The 23,967-nt window shown below is 37.8% G+C and overlaps 1 protein-coding gene across 1 annotated transcript in view; it reads right to left on the minus strand.

The window, feature by feature from the left end:
- Positions 1 to 14,925: 14,925 nt before the first annotated feature.
- The window catches only part of LOC134667326 (uncharacterized), a 55,642-nt gene continuing 46,600 nt past the window's right edge, over positions 14,926 to 23,967 (minus strand). The window contains exons 5-8 of the mRNA XM_063524671.1: positions 22,854 to 23,077; positions 22,036 to 22,252; positions 21,506 to 21,709; positions 14,926 to 20,575 (exon numbers count right to left, since the gene is read on the minus strand). Of these exons, the coding sequence (XP_063380741.1) occupies positions 20,438 to 20,575; positions 21,506 to 21,709; positions 22,036 to 22,252; positions 22,854 to 23,077 (783 nt within the window). The 3' untranslated portion in view covers positions 14,926 to 20,437. The remainder of the gene's footprint in view (positions 20,576 to 21,505; positions 21,710 to 22,035; positions 22,253 to 22,853; positions 23,078 to 23,967) is intronic.

Consider the following 23,967-nt stretch of genomic DNA (forward strand, 5'->3'; position numbering starts at 1 on the left):
AAGTGTACCTAGGTGTCTAGGGTGATTATGTTACTTACTTTAAATTGATAAGTAGCCACAGTAAATTTTTCTACATTTGTCTAAAATGGACTCAACGAGTTTTATGAAACTTTACTATAGGAACCTATGAGGGAATTTGATGCTTTACTACGGGGTCAACCCGAAATTAATGGCGACAATACAGTAAATAAATAAATATTATAAGGACATTCTTACACAAATTGACTTAATTCTACGGTAAACTCAAGAAGGCTTGTGTTGTGTTGTACATAATTTCTATTTTTATATAATGCTGGTTTTCTGCTTATTGACCATGTTATATAACTTACATAATTACGTGAAATATTTCAATCCTTAAAGAAAACACTTTATAGTTGTACTCATTTTGCTTATTAATTCAAAAGGAAAACTGCATTTGTACGAGAAAGCGGTTACCGCAGACTTTTGAAGCAGCTCGTTTTTAACAAACCATTCCACGCCCTGAATGTAATGTAAATAAGTCTTGTCCGCAAGTTTAAGCGGGAAAACATTCTGCATTTAAAAGTATGAAAGAAAGAAGTATGATCATTGCAACAAATATTTTTCGGGAAGCCTCCACATGTTCAGGCGAAAGATGCGATTGATAGACAAAATGAGGATGTATTCGACAGGTTTCACCTAAAAATACACCCTCTACCTGCGACTGTCGTGAGATATTGAAAATCGGACCTCGGGCCATCCGTTTGACCTTTTTTATTGGCAACATTTTACCCGTTCCGCATGTTTGAGCGTTTGAATGGAACTGCTCGTGTTGTCAAATTGCGCTGATATTTTAGGCGGCACCCACACGCGGATAATTGTAGCTACCGGTATTCACGTGTCATTAAAAAATCTTTGTACCTAAATATTTCGCAATTTATTCAACAAACTTGCCGTTGTGAATTATACGTATAAACGCATTTTTGTTTTAATTTATCTATATATATGTTTATTTCCTTTCGGTACTTTAATTCTACTACGCTGCCATTAAATTAAAACGTTGTTACCGATCACTAAATAATAAGTACACATGGCTCTGTAAAAATAATAATTCTAAATATAATGATCAGAAACACGTAATGCAAAAAATATATACATATACAATAAAAAGTATAAAAACGTGACCCTTGCACGGTATGGTTAAAATACTGCCATCATAAGATCCTTATACTGTGACCCGTTTGCTATCGCCGCCGCGCACAGCGCGCGCTCACGTGCTCGTCGAGCGGTTCGGGACGCGCGGGCGGGGCTTCACGGTTTGCCGCGCACCTCACCCCCTCAGATTCGTTGATGAGTCGAATCATATCGCCTTAAGACAATAAGAGCATGTCAAGGTAATTTTGAACAACTTCTGCTGTTGACTGTACTACAAGTACCATTGCGGCTATGTGCCAGTTACAACCTAGTCGCATTTTTTGTCTTCAGTCCGACTCACGCTTGAAGCTAAAGGAACGCCACTTTGGGACGCTTCGGGCCTTCGGCCTTATGCGGATATCGGCCTATGGCCTTCGCAATAGCTGTCTACATCACGTTTCACTTAAACCATTGCGGCTGTGTCGCTAAAAAAACGTTAACCGCATTTATGTTCTTAAATCCGACTCACGCTTGACTCTAGATTTCTAATAGGTTTTCCTGTCATCTTTAGGTAAAGGACTATTTTGTGTATTTTTTTCAGAATTTTAGACCCAGTAGTTTCGGAGATAGAGGGGGGGGAATGGTCATTTTATGTATATTTTCTTGAATAACTTCTAAAATTTTTATCCTAAATTTATAACAAAAATATATTTGAGATTCCCAAAATGAGCTCTTTCGTTTGATATGTAACACGTTATAGTTTTCAAAACTTTGTTTTTTAATTTTATCGTTTACCCCCCAAAAGTAGCCCCTATGTTTAAAATTCATTTGTTGACGTTACATATCCGTCTTTGAGTCACAGACTTACATATGTGTACCAAATTTCAACTTAATTGGTCCGGTAGTTTCGGAGCAAATTGGCTGTGACAGACGGACAGACGGACAGACAGACGCACGAGTGATCCTATAAGGGTTCCGTTTTTTCCTTTTGAGGTACGGAACCCTAAAAAGGTAAAACTGGTACCTACTTAATGCCAAGCCACGAAGACATTGAAACACAACCCAGATAGCGTTTTGAAACTAAAATATCTGGCCTCCACTGGTGACCTCATTTTTTCGCTGTGGTTGGTCGAAATATATTAAACGCCAGCTTTTTACTGGTGTTTTGAGGGTAAGAAGAGAAAAAAATACTTTACATATTTTATTACACTATCGACCCACCCAGGCTTCGCACGGGTTACACAAAATCTTAACAAATTATACATTTAAGGCCTGTGCACGACCGGCTTGCGTGTGCGTGACGTGCGCGTGTGCGTGCGCTAAAATGTTGGAGCCGCACACGCACACGTCACGCAAGCGGTGTGCCGTCTCTCATAAGAATCTGTATACTACAACGCCGCACGCGCACGTACACGTCACGCACACGCATCCGGTGTGCACAGGCCTTTAATCCTTCCTCAAGAATCACTCAATTTATTGCACCAAATATGTGTCATGTTATGTTCTTACCCTAATAATTTGTACCTATTTATTAGGCAAGATTTCAAAGTTTTCGAAATATTCTGGCTCGGTAGAAAATCTTCTACTACTAACTAACTAGTTCGTACATCTGATGGAAAAGCTCAATTACTAAGTCCAAAATAGAGCAAACGAATTAAACGAGCAACTAGGTAGATAACAAGATCAGCCTTTGCTACAGTTTTAATTTACAGAAATGTCTAGAGTTTTTTCCGCGGAGTGAATTTTCCCGGTTCCATTCATCAGGCGACTGTCACTGTCCCCCGCCGAGCAATTACTGATGTCGCACTCCACTGCACCAGCGCAATTACTACCACCTACCACTCCTACCAGTAGGCATATACTACCAGTAGGTACATTGTACAGGCTACCGCGACTCCACGACTGTCTCTGCTAGGTCCTGCACACGCAAAGTCGTCTCTAGTTAGGACGTTGCTCCTAAAAGCTGGGTTGTTTTCCTATTCTCACGAATAAATGTTGTACCTAATGATACCTAGGCTGTTTTTCAAAAAAGTGCCATCGCCAGTTGTCAAGAGGTTATATTAACTCACATTATAGACGGTATCAAGGTAATTGAATATAATATATTCGCGTTAGACCCGTCTATAATGTGAGTCAATATGTGTTCAAAATGCGAAAGTTTAAAATATTATATTGTCAAGAGGTTATGTTAGAACTTTTTTAGGGTTCCGTAACTCAAAAGGAAAAAACGGAACCCTTATAGGATCACTCGTGCGTCTGTCTGTCTGTCCGTCTGTCACAGCCTATTTTCTCGGAAACTACTGGACCAATTAAGTTAAAATTTAGTACACGTATGTAAATTAGTGACCCAAAGATGGACATGTTTTTTTCATAATTTTAAAATACATAGGTTCGAAGTTATATAAAATTTTGAAAAACAAAATAGTTCTTTACCTATTAGATGTCAGGAAAACCTATTAGAAATATGCAGTCAAGCGTGAGTCGGACTTATGTACGGAACCCTAGAAACGCGAGTCCGGCTCGCACTTGGCCGGTTTTTTTTTCATTAAGTACCTATACTCTTTGTTAAAGCTAGGCAGCTAGTTAGTGCAATTATTTCACAGAGTCACGTTCGATTTTTAATGTTTATTTGTAGAAATAATTTACTTAGAATAGGATTGTCATCTTGGCTAGGCATTGCTTACGTACTCGTTATCATCCACCTGAAATGGACGTCATTTACCTACTCATAGCATTTATTAAATATACAGCTAAAATAATCGCATTTTATTTAATATGTAAGATACACTAGGTAAACGAGAACAGATGCAGGTAGCAATACCAGATAATCTGTCAAAATATTAATTACTTACATTGAACTTATTTATTACTCGCTAAACTGCTTCTATTCTATTGTCGGTAACCTCAGTTCATCATCTTGCACCTGTCAATTATATGTCGTTCGCCTAATTTTCAAACCCATAAATATTTTTTTAATAATTCTTAGTATTTCTTCTGTTCAATTTATCAGTTGTTTCATTTGCATTCCTAATAAATATTCTTGTTCTGAAAATAAACTACCTATTTTAATATTCTGCGGTGATACTTATTTGAGAAATAGCTAGCACATTGAATTCATCGCAATAACATTATATTGTCAGTATAAAAACACAACACCAAATAGTTGCTTATTAAAGAGCAGGGGCCTACCAATGTCAGTGTTTATTAGAAAATACCTTTTCCTTTCACGTCTCACGTAAGGAATTTTTCTCGTTGGCGGAAATTTACCCTTGCGCACCTGCTTCTTTTATACGCACCAACAAAGCGCGGCCCTTCCTCGCGTAGTTTCTTCCTTCCTACGCCCTCGTTGGAGTCCCGATCAAATAAGCGTTATTTATTTAAATGGGGAATCTAATCAAACCTAGAGATATATATATATATATATACAGAGCTGCTTGATGGTCAGAACAAATAATAATTTGCACGCAGCACGCCCCACACCTCACAAAAACATTGTAAAACAAAGAGACCTTAACGAGCGCAGGAATAACAAACATTTTGTCATGAATTCACTTTGATAAATACAGCTTTCAATCTAGAGAAATAAAAATGAGTCAATTTGAGAGTCAACAATGCGGAACAAGTGAAACGTTCCGATAATAAAAAAGGTAAAACGGATCGCTGTCGGCCCGATTTTCAATAAAGTTTGCAGGTAAACGATGGTGTTATTCATATGTGTAAAGAGTTTCCCTTATGTAATGCTTGCCTCATCTGATATGCGGGTGTTTAATACCATTGACGTTTTAAATTGAGTGTAACAATCGGCATTTTGCTTTAATCAAATTCTGAAATTCTCACCATTTTTTTAAAGATTATTAAATGTGTGTAGTTAGATAAGTCTAGATAATTTCGTTACGAGATTGAAGTCTCATCTCTTTTCCAGACTTGGAAAACCATTTATGTAGAATGTATGCAGTCGACGTCGCAATCTGAGAGAGGGTTGGGCTCGTGTCTATTCTCGCATCTCGTAGCAGGCCACTGTGGCGGATCTGCCGGTAGCTTCGACATACAGATTTTAGTATCTCGGCCTGTTCAAACTGGATTAGTTTCCGTGAGCCAAGCTGAATAGGATTGGAATGAATTTAGCAGTCACCTTCGGCAACGATATATTTTCCTAATAAAGGTTGTAAGATATGTACTACATTAATGCACTTCCGATATACATAATTAAGTATGTTTTTCTCTTCTGAAACAACCTTTAAGTGAGGAAGTCGCATTATGTGGAGTCAGAAATGAAAGTAAATAAGTAAGCGAATATATATTTTATTATATTATATCCTATTAACCCAGGAGAACTGACGGAAATACAACGTATTCGGGTACTTAAAGGTTTTTTAACATTTTGCTTGTTGAAGTAAGTACATAACATTCTTATATTGAATGATATTATAGATAGGTATATATCGATATCAGTAGATATTGCTTTACGTTTGTGATAGCTACGAAAAAGCGTAGCGAGTTCAGCGGAAAATATTTAATAGTATTTCGCTGTATATTTTAAAAACCACTAGAATTGAACAGATATGTGTTTGGAAATATAATTACTACGCTGTTTTTACTATTTAATAATCCTTTATCTCAGCATCGCAGGGTGTTCTGTGTAAAAATCGTGAAAGAGCAGGTATCTATCAAAAAAAGAAGTTAAAAATATTGAAATTTATTTCCTTCCAACACCACAATAAGTTTGAAACTGCGTATTTCATTATATAGGTACTTAAAATGAAGTAGTAAAAACTGTAAAAAAAAAAGTGAAGAATATCACAATATAGTAGTTTTCTATTGACTTTCTAATAGTTTAGACATTTTGACGTCACGGACATTCAAATGCTAGAAGTGAATTGTGCATCCATTGCATTCAGAGTAAAATCTACATATCGGCTAAGCAATGCTGCCGACAGTTCCCGGCGTCGAGGAGACCATTCGATCGCCGATGAAATGGTTATTGCCAAATCCAAGTCGAATGCAGGCATGGAAATAGCCGATACCAGACAATGTCGTTTACATACATGCAAGGTGCAGATGTGTAGCAGTAGATATGCAAACGGCGCCTTTCGATGCGATGTAATTGCTTATAACCATTACGAAGATCAATATGAAATACTTGAAATTACTACATAAAAACAATAAACCTATGAGACACTTCAATATTTCAATAAGTTGTCTGTTCAACTTGTAATGTACCATAAAGTGTACCTAGGTGTCTAGGGTGATTATGTTACTTACTTTAAATTGATAAGTAGCCACAGTAAATTTTTCTACATTTGTCTAAAATGGACTCAACGAGTTTTATGAAACTTTACTATAGGAACCTATGAGGGAATTTGATGCTTTACTACGGGGTCACCCCGAAATTAATGGCGACAATACAGTAAATAAATAAATATTATAAGGACATTCTTACACAAATTGACTTAATTCTACGGTAAACTCAAGAAGGCTTGTGTTGTGTTGTACATAATTTCTATTTTTATATAATGCTGGTTTTCTGCCTATTGACCATGTTATAACTTACATAATTACGTGAAATATTTCAATCCTTAAAGAAAACACTTTATAGTTGTACTCATTTTGCTTATTAATTCAAAAGGAAAACTGCATTTGTACGAGAAAGCGGTTACCGCAGACTTTTGAAGCAGCTCGATTTTAACAAACCATTCCACGCCCTGAATGTAATGTAAATAAGTCTTGTCCGCAAGTTTAAGCGGGAAAACATTCTGCATTTAAAAGTATGAAAGAAAGAAGTATGATCATTGCAACAAATATTTTTCGGGAAGCCTCCACATGTTCAGGCGAAAGATGCGATTGATAGACAAAATGAGGATGTATTCGACAGGTTTCACCTAAAAATACACCCTCTACCTGCGACTGTCGTGAGATATTGAAAATCGGACCTCGGGCCATCCGTTTGACCTTTTTTATTGGCAACATTTTACCCGTTCCGCATGTTTGAGCGTTTGAATGGAACTGCTCGTGTTGTCAAATTGCGCTGATATTTTAGGCGGCACCCACACGCGGATAATTGTAGCTGCCGGTATTCACGTGTCATTAAAAAATCTTTGTACCTAAATATTTCGTAATTTATTCAACAAACTTGCCGTTGTGAGTTGTACGTATAAACGCATTTTTGTTTTAATTTATATAGCCTCAGACAGACAAATAACGGAAATAATAAGAGGCCGATTAACGAAAGCCAAATTCAAACCTAATAGGTGCCTGAACAAAATCTGTATGAGTTAGTCTCATTTATTTTAAAGTCGCTTTTGATGTATTGAATTTATAGCAAAATGATGACGGCTTAATGCACGCTAAATTGAGTTAATGCATACCCAAATATTAACTGCTGGTAATAATCCGAATTGTGTGTTATGAGAATACAGTCAGCGGATAATCCGCTAGTTTCATTTTTATGACTTTTGTGGGAACACTGGATTGACATCATGTGTTTTGGCAGAAACACAGAAATGTTCTTCTCAGAACAACATAAAACTGCTCTTGTCAGGGCACGTCCTGTTCTGTTTCTTCATGATGTCAATCCAGTGTTCCTACACTTTCAATACACATCAGCTTTTTAATTAGGCATAAGTTTTTATTATGAAGCTAATAAAAATAAAGACGTAATAAGTAAATGTCAGTGAAAATCGCACAAAAATCATTATATAGGTATTTCAGTGTAAAAAGATTGAACTGACAGTTGTCCAGGTCTACTTCCTGCGTTTTAAAATATTTTTTTCCGAAGTGCTTCAATCATATTTTTTTATATTGTTCCTGAATTCTAGATATAAGTACGTATAGTATAGTATTTTAGGAAAACCTCAGAGCAGACTGTAGTAATCAAAGAAATATTTAAATAAAAGGACAAAAGACATGAGGTGCGATTCGGGATACGAATTAGAGATTCACTAGATATGAAATAGTAAAGATACCTTATGGCGGCTGGCGTTCTAACGCTATTATTAACGCCGCTCCTACATTCAGCCGGGGCAATGATACCTTTTGCCGTGGAACGTCACATATCTTTACTATTTCATATCTAGTGAATCTCTAATTCAATTTCCAAATCGCGCCGATGTTCTCAAAAATTCTCATTGTATCTACTACTGAATTATATTTTATGTGCAAAGAATTCCAAAACTATAACACTACTTGGATGTATTTCCGTTTTAAATCTTACGGATGATATATTAATGACCGTATCTAAAAAGTAAAATTATAAAATAAGTATAAGCATAATTGAGACTGAATATAAATATCTTGCAAAACGCATTGATCATTTTAAACACCAGGAAACCATTTAAGCCAGAAAACAACAAAGTTAAAAAAATACTAACACACTAAGAAGTACTTTAAGTGAAAATTCAGCATACTTAAACAACAACAACGTAGTTGCCGCCAAAAAAGTTTCCATGCGAGCTGTATTTCACGGAGAAAGTCAGCGGGCTCTGTAACCATAGCTTGAAAAACTAAGCAGCCATAAAACCGCCTAGCAGTGTATCTCAGCGGCGACACTTTGCAAGTAGTTTACGGGGAATCTAGTACACATTACTAGCGCAGCGGGAGCGGGTGCACTGCGAACCAGTCTGGAGGATATTACTTTAATCGCACAAGGCCTCCGTTATGGTCAAAGTTTCATGGACGTTACCAGCCGCAACTCGCCCGCTTATTGCTCCCGTTGGTTGTTACAATTCTCTCTCGTTATAACTCCGCCCTTTATTTTCACTCGCCAAGAAAAGTACGTTATGTATTAATTTTTGCGTCTACCGAGGCAAACCGTTTACACGGCAGGTAATTTTGTTTCGTCGCTAGGTAACGTTTTAAAGGAAATGCGAGGAAAAGATCTGATAACAAAAGCGCTATTCCAAGAGTACGGCTCCGGTGTAACGTTGAGACTTCAAAGCAGTGCCTCCTGAACCAACAAATTACGGAAAAATTTGTTGTATTTTACGTAAATAAAAAGCTTATCCGCGCAATCGATAATAAATACCTATTGAAACACGTAGTTTTTTGTACTGGGTGACTGGGCGTAGAATTTACTCAAGATATAAAGATAGTCTCTATCCAAGTAAATGCGATCAAAGACGTTAGGTACTAAGACAAATTTGCTAACATTATAAACTTGTAAGCTTGCCATCATATACAACAAACATCGTACAAATTAGGAGCACAAATCTCCGGCGAGCTTGCCACTAGATAAATAAAACTGTTATGTTCCACCTAATTGCCTTCATTTGTTGCGAAGTTAAATTAGAGTGTATTTATTATTGCTCCTCGCGGGAAGTTCGCTCGTCAGCGCCGCGGCTTACTTTACATGGCTCGCTGTATTACAGTTCATTTCCCTAAATCAAAGTTCAATGAGGGACATTTTGAATTGCTTATAAATAATTCATTTTGTAATTAATTACATTAAACATGCAATCAAATTGGATTTGTCGGCTGAGCCGATTATACTAGGCTTTCCTGTTATGTATTATTCAGATAGATTTAAATTTTTCTTAGATAGCGACGGACTGCATGAAACTTATTAAACAAACTTTTTTTAGGATCAACTAAGCAAATTGTGTCACGTAAAGAACGGTAAATAAATATCAGTTATTTTTCAGTAATGTTGCATGCTGGTCCGGCTAGAACAGTTAAATATGGATATACGAAAATGACGCGTTTTTTGGAACATCTGGATAAAATTACCCAAGAAGTATATTAAAGATAACTAGCTTAAGAAGTGATTGTGTTTTACAACCATTTAGCACCAAATCTTCAACCGAGTTAAATGTTTGTTTAGTTCAGCTGCAAATAACGAAGCGGGGCGCTGTTTGTATATAATCCAAGTCGGCGAAAGAGTAAACAGGCGACCGGCACGGTCCGGCTAATTGAGCGCATTAGTCATACGTGGGTTCAGACACAGCTTCCCCTTATCTCAGTGATTTGTAGTATCGCTGAAACTTAAGTGGCTGCCTCCAGGGTTAATTATAAATTACAACTCCGCAAATATGGAGCGGTTAGGTAGGACAAGGGTATAGTTGTTTAGATTACTTGGGGATTTCGGAAAATTGTTAAAGAGGTTTGAAGCTACCGTATTGTGCACGCGAAATTGAGGATTTCATACATAGATACTTTAATTTTATAGCAATAACAACTTTATGAATTAATTGCATTCATAATGTGTTCTTGCACTTATGCAGCTCGCTATACCTATTTAAAATGTATACATCATTATAAAAGAATTATTTTTTAAACTTTCTTCTAGATCCTCCGAACACCTATATGATTGGATAAATATTTCTCTATAAAGAAAACTAAATTCCAAACATACATGTAATTCCAAGTACATCTATTTTTTACCGATTTTAAAAAGGTTCTTTATTCGTCAGGATAATGTGTTTATTCATGTTTAAGTATGTCCGCCAACTTATGAAAGATTTTTCCTCGACAAACACCAATTGGTGGTCGACAAACTCAAACTGTTGATGAAGACCATTAAATTGAATATTATATAATTTTCGATACCTATAACTACATCAATGTCGGTTTCCTATTTGTTAAGAAATGTTGTTTATATCTAGATCAAAAGCATGTAATGCATTTTATATCTCTTACCGGGTATAAAGAATCCAAAAACGCACACGGCTGCCTCCCAGCTTGACCAATGGAACTTACTGATTGAATATTTTTCATCTTTTATTTTAACTAGTTTCAGACTGAGTTTCAGACACTTAATTTCAAATTCAAATTCAAAATTTTATTTGCTAAAAATCACTCAATCGCTCAATTTCACTGATTATTGTCCAATAAACTATTTATTATGGTTCACTAAAGAGTTTAATATTATTTGAAAGTTAGGTCTCGTTTAGTTAAAACAAATTACTTCCTTTTGTACTTATTTATAAATAAAATTTTTATTGAAAATAGCTATAAAATAAATTATAGAAATAAGCGTATAATTATCTATTCGCACGCAGTTACTTGACACTGACAGCAAAGAGAATTATCCTTAAATCTGACTGACACCATCAGGAAATAGTGTAACTCAAAGAGTAGTATAATATACAGGGTGATCAATCCAAATGGGTCAGTATGGGGAAGTCAGAAACTATGAGAGATAGCGAAATCTGTTCTTAGGAACCATGGCTTCCATTTTAGATTTAATAATAATGGCATTCAATTTTTTTTTTATCTATCATACATAACCGGGATTCGAACATTGGTCAATATTCTTGTTGTTTGTTTGTATGGCAACTTTTAAAAGACGCGTGATAGGTGGGGGGTGCTCGACCAAATATCATAGAGAGCCCCGAGACAAAACAAACTACATTAAAAAAAATCAAAATGGCCGACTTTTTTTTTAATTTTTCAAGTTAGTCCGAGCGCACTGAGATTTGGCATGCGGCGAGCCTAAAGGCCCAAGATTACCATGTCAAAAAAAATTTTTGAAAAAATCTAAAATGGCGGCGGACAAAAATTTCCAAGTAGGTTAAGCGAACCCGAAGGGCGAGTTTCAGGCCGGGAGACCGAAGGCCGACCCCAGCGGAATGCCGAAGGCCCGGAGCTTCCACCCCGACTCTCAAAACGCGAGGCTGAAGGCCGAGCTGCGTGAATGGGGTGCTTCCAAGCGTTCTACCATACCAAGTCAACTGTCTTGATGAGCGAAGCGTCCAGGCTTGCGAAGGCCGAAGGCCGAGTTCCGCGTAGGGCCGAAGGCCCGAAGCGTCACACGAGAGGGGGAAGTTGGAGCTTAAACACGACCCAACACTTTTCCTATTGGGAGTCGTGTTTTGGGAGTCGGGGTGGAAACTCCGGGCCTTCGGCCCTCCGCCAGGGTCAGCCTTTGGCCTCCCGGCCTGAAGCTCGCTCTTCGGGCTCGCTTAACCTACTTGTAAATTTGACTTTGCCCGTGTCCGCCGCTATTTTGGATTTTTCCAAAAAAATTTTTGGCATGGTAATTTTGGGCCCCCAGGCTCGCCGCATGCCAAATCTCAGCGCGCTCGGACCAACTTGAAAAAATTAAAAAAAAGTCGGCCATTTTGAATTTTTTTAATGTAGTTTGTTTTGTCTCGGGGCCCTCTATGATATTTGGTCGAGCACCCCCCACCTATCACGCATCGTTTAAAAGTTGCCATACAAACAAACAACAAGAATATTGACCAGGTTCGAATCCCGGTTATGTATGACAGATTAAAAAAAAATTGAATGCCATTATTATTAAATCTAAAATCGAAGCCATGGTTCCTAAGAACAGATTTCGCTATCTCTTATAGTTTCTGACTTCTCCATACTGACCCATTTGGATTGATCACCCTGTATAGTGTAACTCGAGCAACAACGGCTTTCGACATGTCGGAAAGGAGGAGCCTAAGCGATATCTTACCGTACAAATCATTCTACCATTTTTTGCGGGTGGCACGTAGTCACACTTCTCACTCACTACATACTGAGTTAAACCGGATTTTTCTGTAGGTACCTACTACTACTCGTGAAGTTTTCCAGTAATTTCAGACTTATTGGAAACTTTTCACAATTTGCGAAGATTGAAAAAGAAATAAATAATCTGATATTACTTGTTAGATTTAAAACTGGTTTCAAAATAGTTTAAAACGATATTAACGCTGACATCTGCCGCTTTAAGGTGCTACGGTACCACATCTGGCGCTCTGTGTTTCGTTAGTTACGGAATCAAACGAAGGATGTCGCTAGTATTCATGATACAGTAGTGTCCTCTATCAAGGAATGGGTGCACACAATTTCATCTTATTCCCTGTCCCGAGAAATATATACGTATAGCTGTTGCCCGCGACTTCGTCCGCGTGGAATCTTATCTTCAACATTTTACATCTTTAGTACCTACCTATAATTTTCATATCCAAGCAATGTTGAAATTAAGTACTTTTCTTTTTTAGCAAGTTGTATGAAGTTTTATTTCAAGTGGATTTTGATGTTGGTTGCTGAAATTACTTTTCTTGTATTCTCATAATAGGTACCTATGCCCTTATACAAAGATTAAAGTTCCGCACTCACGAAATATCTGATCTCCATACAAACTTTCAACCTCTTTCTCACCACCTTGAGGGATGATTTTCAAAAACGCGGAAATTAGTTTTCTTTTATTTTAATTTAATACCTTTTTACAAAGTTTCAAGTTCCTAGCTTCAAATAAAATTTGCACCTGAAGACGAACTTTCATCCCCTTTTTAACCCCCTTAGGGGTTGAAATTCCAAGAACGTTGCAATTACTTTGTTTTGTAATCGGCTATTATGCCTTTCTAAGAATTTTCAAAGCATTAGTAATGGATTAAAAATTTGAAACCCGTTTTAACCCTGTTAGGGGATGAATTTTACAAAACGCTGGAATTACTTTCATTGCCTTCCAACAATATCCCCACATACAAAGATTCAAGTCCCGCGCTCGAAAAAAATTTTGATATCCATACAAACTTTCAACCCCTTTTTCACCACCTTAGGGGATGAATTTTCAAAAACGCTGAAATTAGTTTTCTTGTATTTTAATAATACATCTTTTAACGAAGTTTCAAATTCCTAGCTCAAAAGAAAACTTCAACCCCATACAAACTTTCATCCCCTTTTTAACCCTGTTAGGAGATGAATTTTACAAAACGCTGGAATTACTTTTATTGCCTTCCAACAATATCCCCACATACAAATATTCAAGTCCCGCGCTCGAAAAAAATTTTGATATCCATACAAACTTTCAACCCCTTTTTCATCACCTTAGGGGATGAATTTTCAAAAACGCTGAAATTAGTTTTCTTGTATTTTAATAATACATCTTTTAACGAAGTTTCAAATTCCTAGCTCAAAAGAAAACTTCAACCCCATACAAACTTTCATCCCCTTTTTAACCCTGTTAGGAGATGAATTTTACAAAACGCTGAAATTACTTTTATTGTCTTCTAATAATATCCCCAAATACAAAGATTCAAATCCCGCGCACGAAAAAAATTTTGATATCCATACAAACTTTCAACCCCTTTTTCACCACCTTATGAATTTGCTAAAACGCTGAAATTAGTTTTCTTGTATTTAAATTTGATACATTTTCACAAAGTTTCAAGTTCCTAGCTTAAAATAAAATTTGCACCCGAAGATGAACTTTCATCCCCTTTTTAACCCCCTTAGAGGTTGAATTTCCAAAAACGTTGCAATCACTTTTTTTTGTAATCGGCTATTATGCCTTTCTAAGAAGTTTCAAAGCATTTGTAATGGATTAAAATTTTCAACCCCTTTTTAACCCTGTTAAGGGATGAATTTTACAAAACGCTAAAATTACTTTTCCTGTCTTCTAATAATATCCCTAAATACAAAGATTCAAGTCCACCACTCGAAAAAAATTTTGATTTCCATACAAACTTTCAACCCCTTTTTCACCACCTTAGGGGATGAATTTTCAAAAACGCTGAAATTAGTTTTCTTGTATTTTAATAACATATCTTTTTACGAAGTTTCAAATTCCTAGCTTAAAAGAAAACTTTAACCCCATACAAACTTTCATCCCCTTTTTAACCCCCTTAGGGGTTGAATTTCTCAAAATCGCTTCTTATCTCTTGTACACTTTATAAATGCAATCTGGTGTGCAAATTTCAACTTTCTGGCTTTTGTAGTTTCGGCTCTGCGTTGATGAATCAGTCAGTCAGTCAGTCAGTCAGTCAGGACACTTGCATTTATATATATAGATGACGTATATTATAAATAACACTTACACTGCGTGGGCTATCAAACCGCTGCAGACTTTTATTGGTGCGAACTATAGTTCAATGCTTGAGACGGAAGGAAATGAAACAAAGCCTCTAGTCAATATTTTTCTTTATTAAAAAAGACCTTTATAAATATTCGGCTAACAAATCCGTTATTCCTTGACTCCAATACAACCCTTCTCTAAAATAGACATCACAGATAAAAATATAGACACTGAATATTTTTTGACACTAAATCTTCGTTTGGTGTCTTATCAAACGCTGTTTAGCTTCTCGTGTTGGACAACAATAAGTATAATAAGTCGAGAATAAAATCTAAAGTAAAATAAAATGATTCATGTTCACAATATAATTATTTTCATGACTAACTTCTTTTAGTTTACGTTTCTTAGGAGTAGTACCAAACCCAAAAAAGTTATGAGGTATCTACTTTCGGTACAAATGGTGTGTGATATGATATAGGTACCTGGGGTCTAACCAAGATGATAATCATTGGTAGAAAACGTCAATCGAAACTTACACAATGTATGGATATAGTCACGTGACTTTTCGTAACATCCGTCATCCCATTTTTCTTTTCTACCTAAAACTATGAGAGCTTGGCAGATACTACTTTTGGCGCAATGTTCTACCAGCTAACTACTACTGTACTACTGTTGTACTATTGATGCTGATTGTACATCCAGCTGCAAAAGTGCATGGCCACTTACGCGCGTATTCGGGAAACGAGATAATCACAAGATCTAGAAACGATATAGAGATCAACTAGATTTACATTAGATATCGACTAGATGTGACTTGGATATCTAAGTCATAACTTGTCGAAATCGTTCAAGAGGACCTCCAGAATCGCGGAAACGTCAAATTTGACATATCTATCTTGTCGAAATCGTTCAAGAGGACCTCCAGAATCGCGGAAACGTCAAATTTGTCATATCTATCTTACAAATATCTTTAAATTATCCATATCGTAACTTGCTGAGGTCTAGTAGAGATCTAATACATTTTCAGAATCGAGCCGTTACTTATTAAACTAAATCCATTCATGGGTCCATGCAATTTTGCAGCTCACTGTACAAAGAAAAGTATTATGGCTTATGGCAGTTTGTAATGCAGTCAAAAAACGCAACTAATTCCCAATAGATTAATAAGTATAATTTTGACAAGACAGTGTCTCTTCTTCCTGGCGTAATCCCGGCATTTTGCCACGGCTCATGGGAGCCTGGGGTCCGCTTGACAACTAATCCCATGATTTGACGTAGGCACTAGTTTTTACGAAAGTGACTGCCATCTGACCTTACAACCCAGAGGGGAAATTAGGCCTTATTGGGATTAGTCCGGTTTCCTCACGATGTTTTCCTTCACCGAAAAGCGACTGGCAAATATCAAATGATATTACGTACATAAGATCCGAAAAACTCATTGGTACGAGCCGGGGTTTGAACCCGCGACCTCCGGATTGAAAGCCCGCTAGGCCACCAGCGCTTAAGACAGTGTATAATTATCAATATCAATTACATTACGCCCTTTTAGAAAGTTTATAAAATATTCCAACTTAAAAAAGCAGAGGTAGAGCATTTTAACATTTATAAACGGTGTACCACTTAACTGAGCTGGTGTTGGGTGCGACGGATTGTGCGAGTCAAAATGAAATAGGAAATCACCCCGGAACTGTCTGACGACCCAACTTACTTAAAAGGTACGAGTTTGCTATTAAAATACGTTTTAGGATACCCACAGTAAATCATACTTCATTTATTCCATGGACTGTGAAAGCCTTCAATGTGAAAGTTTTAAAGCAGTTTTTAAACATAGAATAATAGGTAGGTACCTAATATGTAAAATTGTTATATGATATGTTTTAATAGTACAGCCCCACTTCTTAAATCTACAGGAAAGTAGACAATTGAATACGTGAGCAAATAGTCTAAGCCATAGGGTCTTAAAGAACAGGTACCGATGTAATTTATTTTAAGTGTGAACATCCACCAAAACTGTGTGAGATTGTAGAGCAATTCGAGGAAGCGTTCCCATTGGTATGTGCGTTTTTCTTGGCGAATGTATTGGTTGTGATAAATTTTACTTGTGCATCGTTCCGCTATCTGACTCAGCTCTGGTGGATGCTAGACTCAACTGTATAAGTATTATAAGTACTTCGTTCCCTTCAAAATAATACCTTAATTGTTATTATCTACTTCAATAGATTTAAAGAAACGAAATCATCAATTCGGTAAACAACGGTATTTTTTGAAAAAAATATATACAGGTTATCATGTGTATAATGATTAATGAACGTCACAATGGATAAATTATGAACGGAATAGACTTTACCCCGTGCTGGAAAAAATGCTGAAAATGGCTCATTTAAATTGTTTTTTTATCATGAAAAAATATAACAATACAGACAATATTTAGTTCGTCATTTTATACACCGGCTAATTTTTAAATTACTGTGATATTCGTTTAAACAAGGCAAAACAGTAATTTCCACATAATTTCCATAGTTTAGAGTGTAGCATTGATACTACTATATTTTTGAATACATAATGAGAGGATATCATTCTCACAGGTCATTAGATATTGTCGCATGGTAAACATTATACATAGGTATTCTAATATCAGATATAATGTTAATGATCTAACAAAGACCAATAGCTAAACATCATTTCATAGTAGATACTATAATAATAGGCTTCAATATATAAAACGTGCACTTATGTACTCTGATGGCTAAATACAATATTTACAAGATTTATGGTAAGCCTCGTGATTAGGGAAAAACCTAATAGAGACAAAACATTTTCGAATGAATTCTAAAGACACGGTTTAATGATTACCTATATACAATTATATATTTATGTATTTGAGATCAGGTAAATGAATCTACATCACAACATCCATTATTATTTAATTCTTTAAATACAGTATATCAATGATAATAACAGTTTGAATTACAAATTATAATCAAAATGTTCTTAACTTTATTATCTTAGGCTGGTTGTTAAACCATGGTAGACGTTAATTGCATGTTACCTAAGACATTTTTTTGCGGAGACATGCTACTATAGGAACGCACAATCTAGGAGACAGGAAGGTACTTCAAGGATCTCCACATAGCCGATAAGTTTTTCTGAAATCCATGCCCTAAGCAAAATAGCATATAAGTTCTAAAGTAGCATACACAGCCATGTCAGTCGTATGCGCATGAAACAAGACGACTTGAAGGCGTGAGATGAAGATGAATGTACAGCGAGCTGAAAAATTGCAATGAACCCATTATTGAGGCACTTGTCTCACCAAGAGCGAGTAAGCGATTAACTATCGGCGATTTTCTCGCCCAAGAAACGAACAAAAGATTAGGATCCTGTGTTAGTAAAAGAGACACATATATTAATAGTTCATCGCTGGCTGTTCACACTGCCGGCAAGAACACTCGCTCTACTAGTTTGTCGCCGCGATAAGATAAAAATAGCTCAGCGGTACTCGCTCGGCGATGCTCGCTTCGTAGTTAGAACTCAAGCTGCGAGACCAATTAGTCTGCGTGTTCGGCTACGCTGCACCGCCCGAGCGAGTGATGCGAGTAATAGCCCGTCGCACTCCAATACTCGCCTATAGCCGAGCGACAAAACTATTAAAGCTAACACTCGCTTTTCGCCGCTCACCCAGTCGTTTCTAGTTTATCGTTCTACTAGCTTATCGCTCATCGTCGGCGGTGGGACAAGTGCCTGAATAACTGGAATTAATTAATGAATTCATTCATAAAATCAGATTTTGTACTATAGCTAGATTTTTTTAAGCAGGGGATCAAGCTATCCTACAGCTGGCTATACATTATTGAATTAGTGTAGAAACATACCTTTACACAAGTTTATCTTATACATGTAAGAGTAATTACAGAGTGTAAGTTCTCCTTATACCGTTCTCCAATTTCTTTAGAATTGTTGTTGAGCAAATATAAATAATGACGCTGACGCAAATCATTCATCAACATTACATTCACAGATGTAGCGCTTAAACAAACAAGGTACAGTTAGCAGCAGAAATTGCTAAGCGGGCCAAGTGTTCAAAATTATCTTGACGCGACTTTATTGTTAGGAGAATAATAGCGTGTCTAGGTAATTTTGAACACCTCATCCGCTTAGCAACATCTGCTGCTGACTACACCTTTGAAAATAAAATCATCACAAGTTTGTCTAAAAACTGGTCCTCTTTAATATATTTTTATATGTAGAATTATAAAACTTATTGGGGCATTAATTAAACCTACGAGGCCTTATGTAAACAGTTTTCGTAAATTTAAATAAATACAAATTTCAGTTCACTTAGAATTAGATCAAGCATTTTGTACATGTACTTACTTATTATGGCCTAATTTTATTAAGCCCAGAACAACTACGAGAATGGGTTATACGACCATTTTAACAGTTCTAAATTATTAGATTATTTTACATGTGAACGACTAGAATCGTTTCTATATAAGACGAATTATTATAATGAACGGCCTACGTTCTGTGAAAATACAAAACTGAATGGTGTATATATATAGTGGTTCGGACGTTTGTATTTTATTTTGGGTAGTTCTGTTTCATAACTTTGACGATAAAGAGGAAAACCCACCTCACCCCGTACCTAGTGGCTCGTATTTGGGGTGAGAGAGTTTTTCATACAAAGGTAATTTTGAAAGAAGAAGAGAAGTATTTTTGTGGCAGTAGCCTTAAAAACCCTTCTTACCCCCCTCTCAAACCTTCTCTCCCCATTCATAAGCCACCTCTCCCCGTGAAACCTACTCACCCCGTTTTACGGTACATACCTACTTCCATAAAGCATATGTTCACATTGCATAAAATATAACGCCATGTTCGAGAAATCCGGATTATGTAAAAAAACATCGGAAAGAATTGTAAATCACTTTCAAAATTCAAATGAAGGTGGTTAAAAACATAAATTTATTTTTGTAATGTCGATACTTACTTATAAAAACAAATAAAAAATATATAGCGGATAATTTCTAACGTTGAAGTTATCCTATAGGAAAATTCCTTACTTACTTACATGTTTCGTCATCTTACGTAATCTTGTATGCTTAAATCAATTGATGGAATTATTGTTTACTTGAGCAACCCCGGACCCTGTGGCCCTTGAACCGATGGACACCGCGTGTTTCCTAAATATCCGTGTTTATAAATATAGAAATATGTTTAGTACATTTCCGATTTTTTACTATCGCTTACTGCGACTTTTCCTTTGACAACTGTTTGGCACAATAAAATTTTTACGTAAAGTTTTTGAAAAATATTGATAGGTACCTACTACCCATACTTATTCCAAGAATACAAGTGGATTTCTCAAGTTGTCTTAAAAATACACGCTTCTTGTAAGATACTGTCCGCTACATACAGATGTGCAAATTTCCTAAAAGTAAGTTAGAAATGTTGCCAGAAATTTCTGGACAATTTCATGGAAATTATTTTTCAAATGGGAATTTTCAATCACAATACAAATAAGAGAAGATTCATATATCTTCCTTTGTAAAAAATTCGGAATTTGGGAAACTTTCCAGCGGCACATCAGTTAACCACCAGTTCCCGACAGCCTTGTACCGTTGCCTACGCTGGGCAGATCTTGTCCAGTTTTTGCTTCACCGTTGTAACTCGCGCCATCAACTCTTCTGCCCACCGGTGGGCAGTGCGATCGATTGTGGATGGCACCATGATGCACTGCATACCTCCGAATTCGCATGCCATCTGTAATGATACAAATAAAATATAAATACATAGTCAAATAAAACACTATTAAGAGTTTTACAAAAATCTGTAAAATATTTATAGGCTCTTAAACATATATACATAGGTGCTTTATGGTTTATTAGTCAGGCAGTATTCAATCGAGTTGATTAAAATCCTTTTGAACTCCGTCGCTTGAGCGGTACTAAGGACGTTAGCATAAAAACTCCAAACTAAGCGATCTTCACCCATACGCACCACGAGCGCGAACCATCTTTAGCGGTTCAGCCACAAAATAGATAATATACTACGTACAGTTTTCAAGCTGCTAGTTAGTCGTTGTTAAGACGGTAGTCAGAGGCCACCCACGGCGGTAGGACTGGAGACCATCTCCCAGGAGATATGGTTGCCGAGCGAAACTTCTAGATGGTTGTAGTTTGGTCGCTCACCCGATAGTGATGTAATAACGCTCGGTAAGTGGCCACCCCCACACTCCCCACAGCGCTGGCATTGGCACCCGAAACCATCTCCCAGAGGAAGTGGTTGCCGAGCTAAACTGCTGGCTATTCGTAGTTTGGTCGCTTACCCGATAGTGATGTAGCAACGCGCGGTCAGTGGCGACGCCCACTGTGCTGGCACCAGGGGCTATCTCCCAGAGGAAGTGGTTGCCGAGCTAAACTGCTAGCTATTCGTAGTTTGGTCGCTTACCGAATAGTAATGTAGTAACGCGCGGTCAGTGGCGACCCCCACTGCGCTGGCACCGGGGGCCATCTCCCAGAGGAAGTGGTTGCCGAGCTAATCTGCTAGCTATTCGTAGTTTGGTCGCTCACCCGATAGTGATGTAGTAACGTGCGGGCAGTGGTCACCCTCAAAGCACTAGCACCAGAAGCCATCTCTCAGAGGAAGTGGTTGCAAAACTTCTAGCTATTTCGTTGTAGATTGGCCGCTCACCCGATAGTGATGTAGCAACGCGCGGTCAGTGGCGACCCCCACTGCGCTGGCACCGGGGGCCATCTCCCAGAGGAAGTGGTTGCCGAGCTCGATAGCGTCGCTGGGCCGCACGGCGTACTTGCTGCGGTGCTTGAGCGCGTGCGGCGCGGCCCAGCGGCGGGTCTTCCGTGACGTCAGCAGCGGCGTCGGCGCATCGGCGTCGTCCTAAATTGATTGATTGATTTTTTTGTATTTTCAACTTGCGGTAAGAGTATCACAAGGGTAATATTATATTAATATAGTCTAGAACATGTCTAGTACTCTAGATTATAGCAATAAGAAGAATTTTTTCTAAATATAAATACCGACACTAGTTTAGGAGGTCAATGGCGCGGCGAGCAGCTAGTTATTTTAAATGAAAATACCAAGAGCGCCTTGCGTGGCGGTTACCGAGGGCTACGTGTACCTTCGGTGCTATAGCAGGCATCTTCGTCTTGTCCACGTTTGTCATAACCAACTATATACAGCCGTAAGTAAATATATGTTCTCACCTCCCACCGCAAGTAAAAGAAGGCGTTCCGAAAAATGAACGCCGAGGGCGCCTTCGCAGGCGTATTGTATGAGGCACGCAACGCAGTGAGTAGTGCCGGCAGCGTGCGCTCGCGCCGCGGCAGCACCGCCTCGTCCACGTCGATCACCAGCAGCCAGCCCGCCGTGGACATGGAGCGGTACAGGCAGTCGTTAAACGCTGCGAATTGACCCTCCGTCCTGGAAATACGAACGAATAATTTATTTATTCATTTACATAAGGAGATCCAACAGCTGACTAAATGACAATTGAATCTATGTATAGAGCTAATTACAGGAACTCACAATTACATAATAGTTAGCGTACAACTTTGCATGTCGGCTGAAAAGAAATTAGAAATTCCTTGCCAAAAAAGTTGATGTTAAGACAAAACTGTGATTTTTACAACACGGCGATTTCCTCGCGTTGTCGACACGCACACGTTCACAACTAGAGGGCTAGCAGTGAATGGCTTAAACTCGACAAGTTGGTAAGTGTTGCATTCGTGCGAAATCGGCTTGTAATGAAGTCACAATCCGTCAACTTTATGGAGATCATTGCATTTCTAAAGACGCTCTTTTATTTTATTATTTATTTATTATGATTAAGCTCCTGTTACATAAGATATAATTTTTTGACTAGAGTAGTAACACAATGTATCTGTGTAAATGTAAATACATATCAGGTATGCGAATGTTGAAAAATACTAATGTAGGAACCTGTGTGGTCTTTAACAGAAGGACATGATGTCACGAACCACAGCATTGATAAAATCACTATAGAAAAATATATCACCCTTACCTTATTTCTACTTTGGAAACCAGCGGCAGTTTCCACTGTAACAGAGTGACGAGTCCCTCTCGCCGGTACTGTTCTAACAGGCACGCTACGGGAGCGCTCAGTGAGCCATTGTACATGTAGAAGTGGCTCGCCCCCAGTAGGCGGTTCAGTTCGAACCACTCCACCAGCCAGTCGTCCCTGGCGTACGAGTAGTGGAATGGTTTTACACAGACGTGTAGGTTTTCCTGGAAAAACAGATTCGTCATTTCAATATTGGTTTTTAATATTTGTGATAATATGGCTTTATGGTTAAAGTATTTAATCAATGTGTGTTACCAGTGATGACTTACGGCTCCGAAACGTGGTCTTTCACTATCGGCTTCATCTCAAAACTCAAAGTCGCTCTACGAGCTATGGAAAGGGCTATGCTCGGAGTTTCTCTACGTGATCGAATCAGAAATGAGGAGATCCGTAGACGAACTAAAGTCACCGACATAGCCCACCGGATTAGCAAGCTGAAGTGGCAATGGGCAGGCCACATTGCACGCAGAGAAGATTGCAGATGGGGTCGAAAAGTGCTCGAGTGGAGACCACGGACTAGCAAGCGCAGCGTAGGACGTCCACCCACAAGATGGACAGACGACCTTGTTAAGGTCGCCGGAAGACGCTGGATGCAGGTCGCTTCCAACCGGCACGTATGGAGGTCCAAGGGGGAGGCCTATGTTCAGCAGTGGACGTCTTATGGCTAAGATGATGATGATGATGATGGTTAAAGTATACACTCTACTCAAAATAAATATTAAGTAATTCACTAATTATCTTCTACTTGCTTCTTATTATTACCAAGAAAATAATCTTATTTTAAGAGCTCATCAACGTGCACACTAGCGCCACAGCTAAATAATCGTAATTATTTCAATTTAACGAAAGATATTGAAAATTTAAGTACCATTTGAATACATCAAACTTTTTTATGTTGCTGGATTCGTCAATCTATGCGTCGAAAGTTAAAACGGCCGTTTTTGTTTTGAGTTCCTAGATCGACGAAACCAGCAACGTAAAAACTAGTTTGATGTATTCAAAAGGTACTTAAATACAAATTACCGTACGTAGCGGCCTCCTTTTTCCAATATCT

This window comes from Cydia fagiglandana, chromosome 9 (genome assembly GCF_963556715.1).
Source record: "Cydia fagiglandana chromosome 9, ilCydFagi1.1, whole genome shotgun sequence".
Taxonomy (NCBI): domain Eukaryota; kingdom Metazoa; phylum Arthropoda; class Insecta; order Lepidoptera; family Tortricidae; genus Cydia; species Cydia fagiglandana.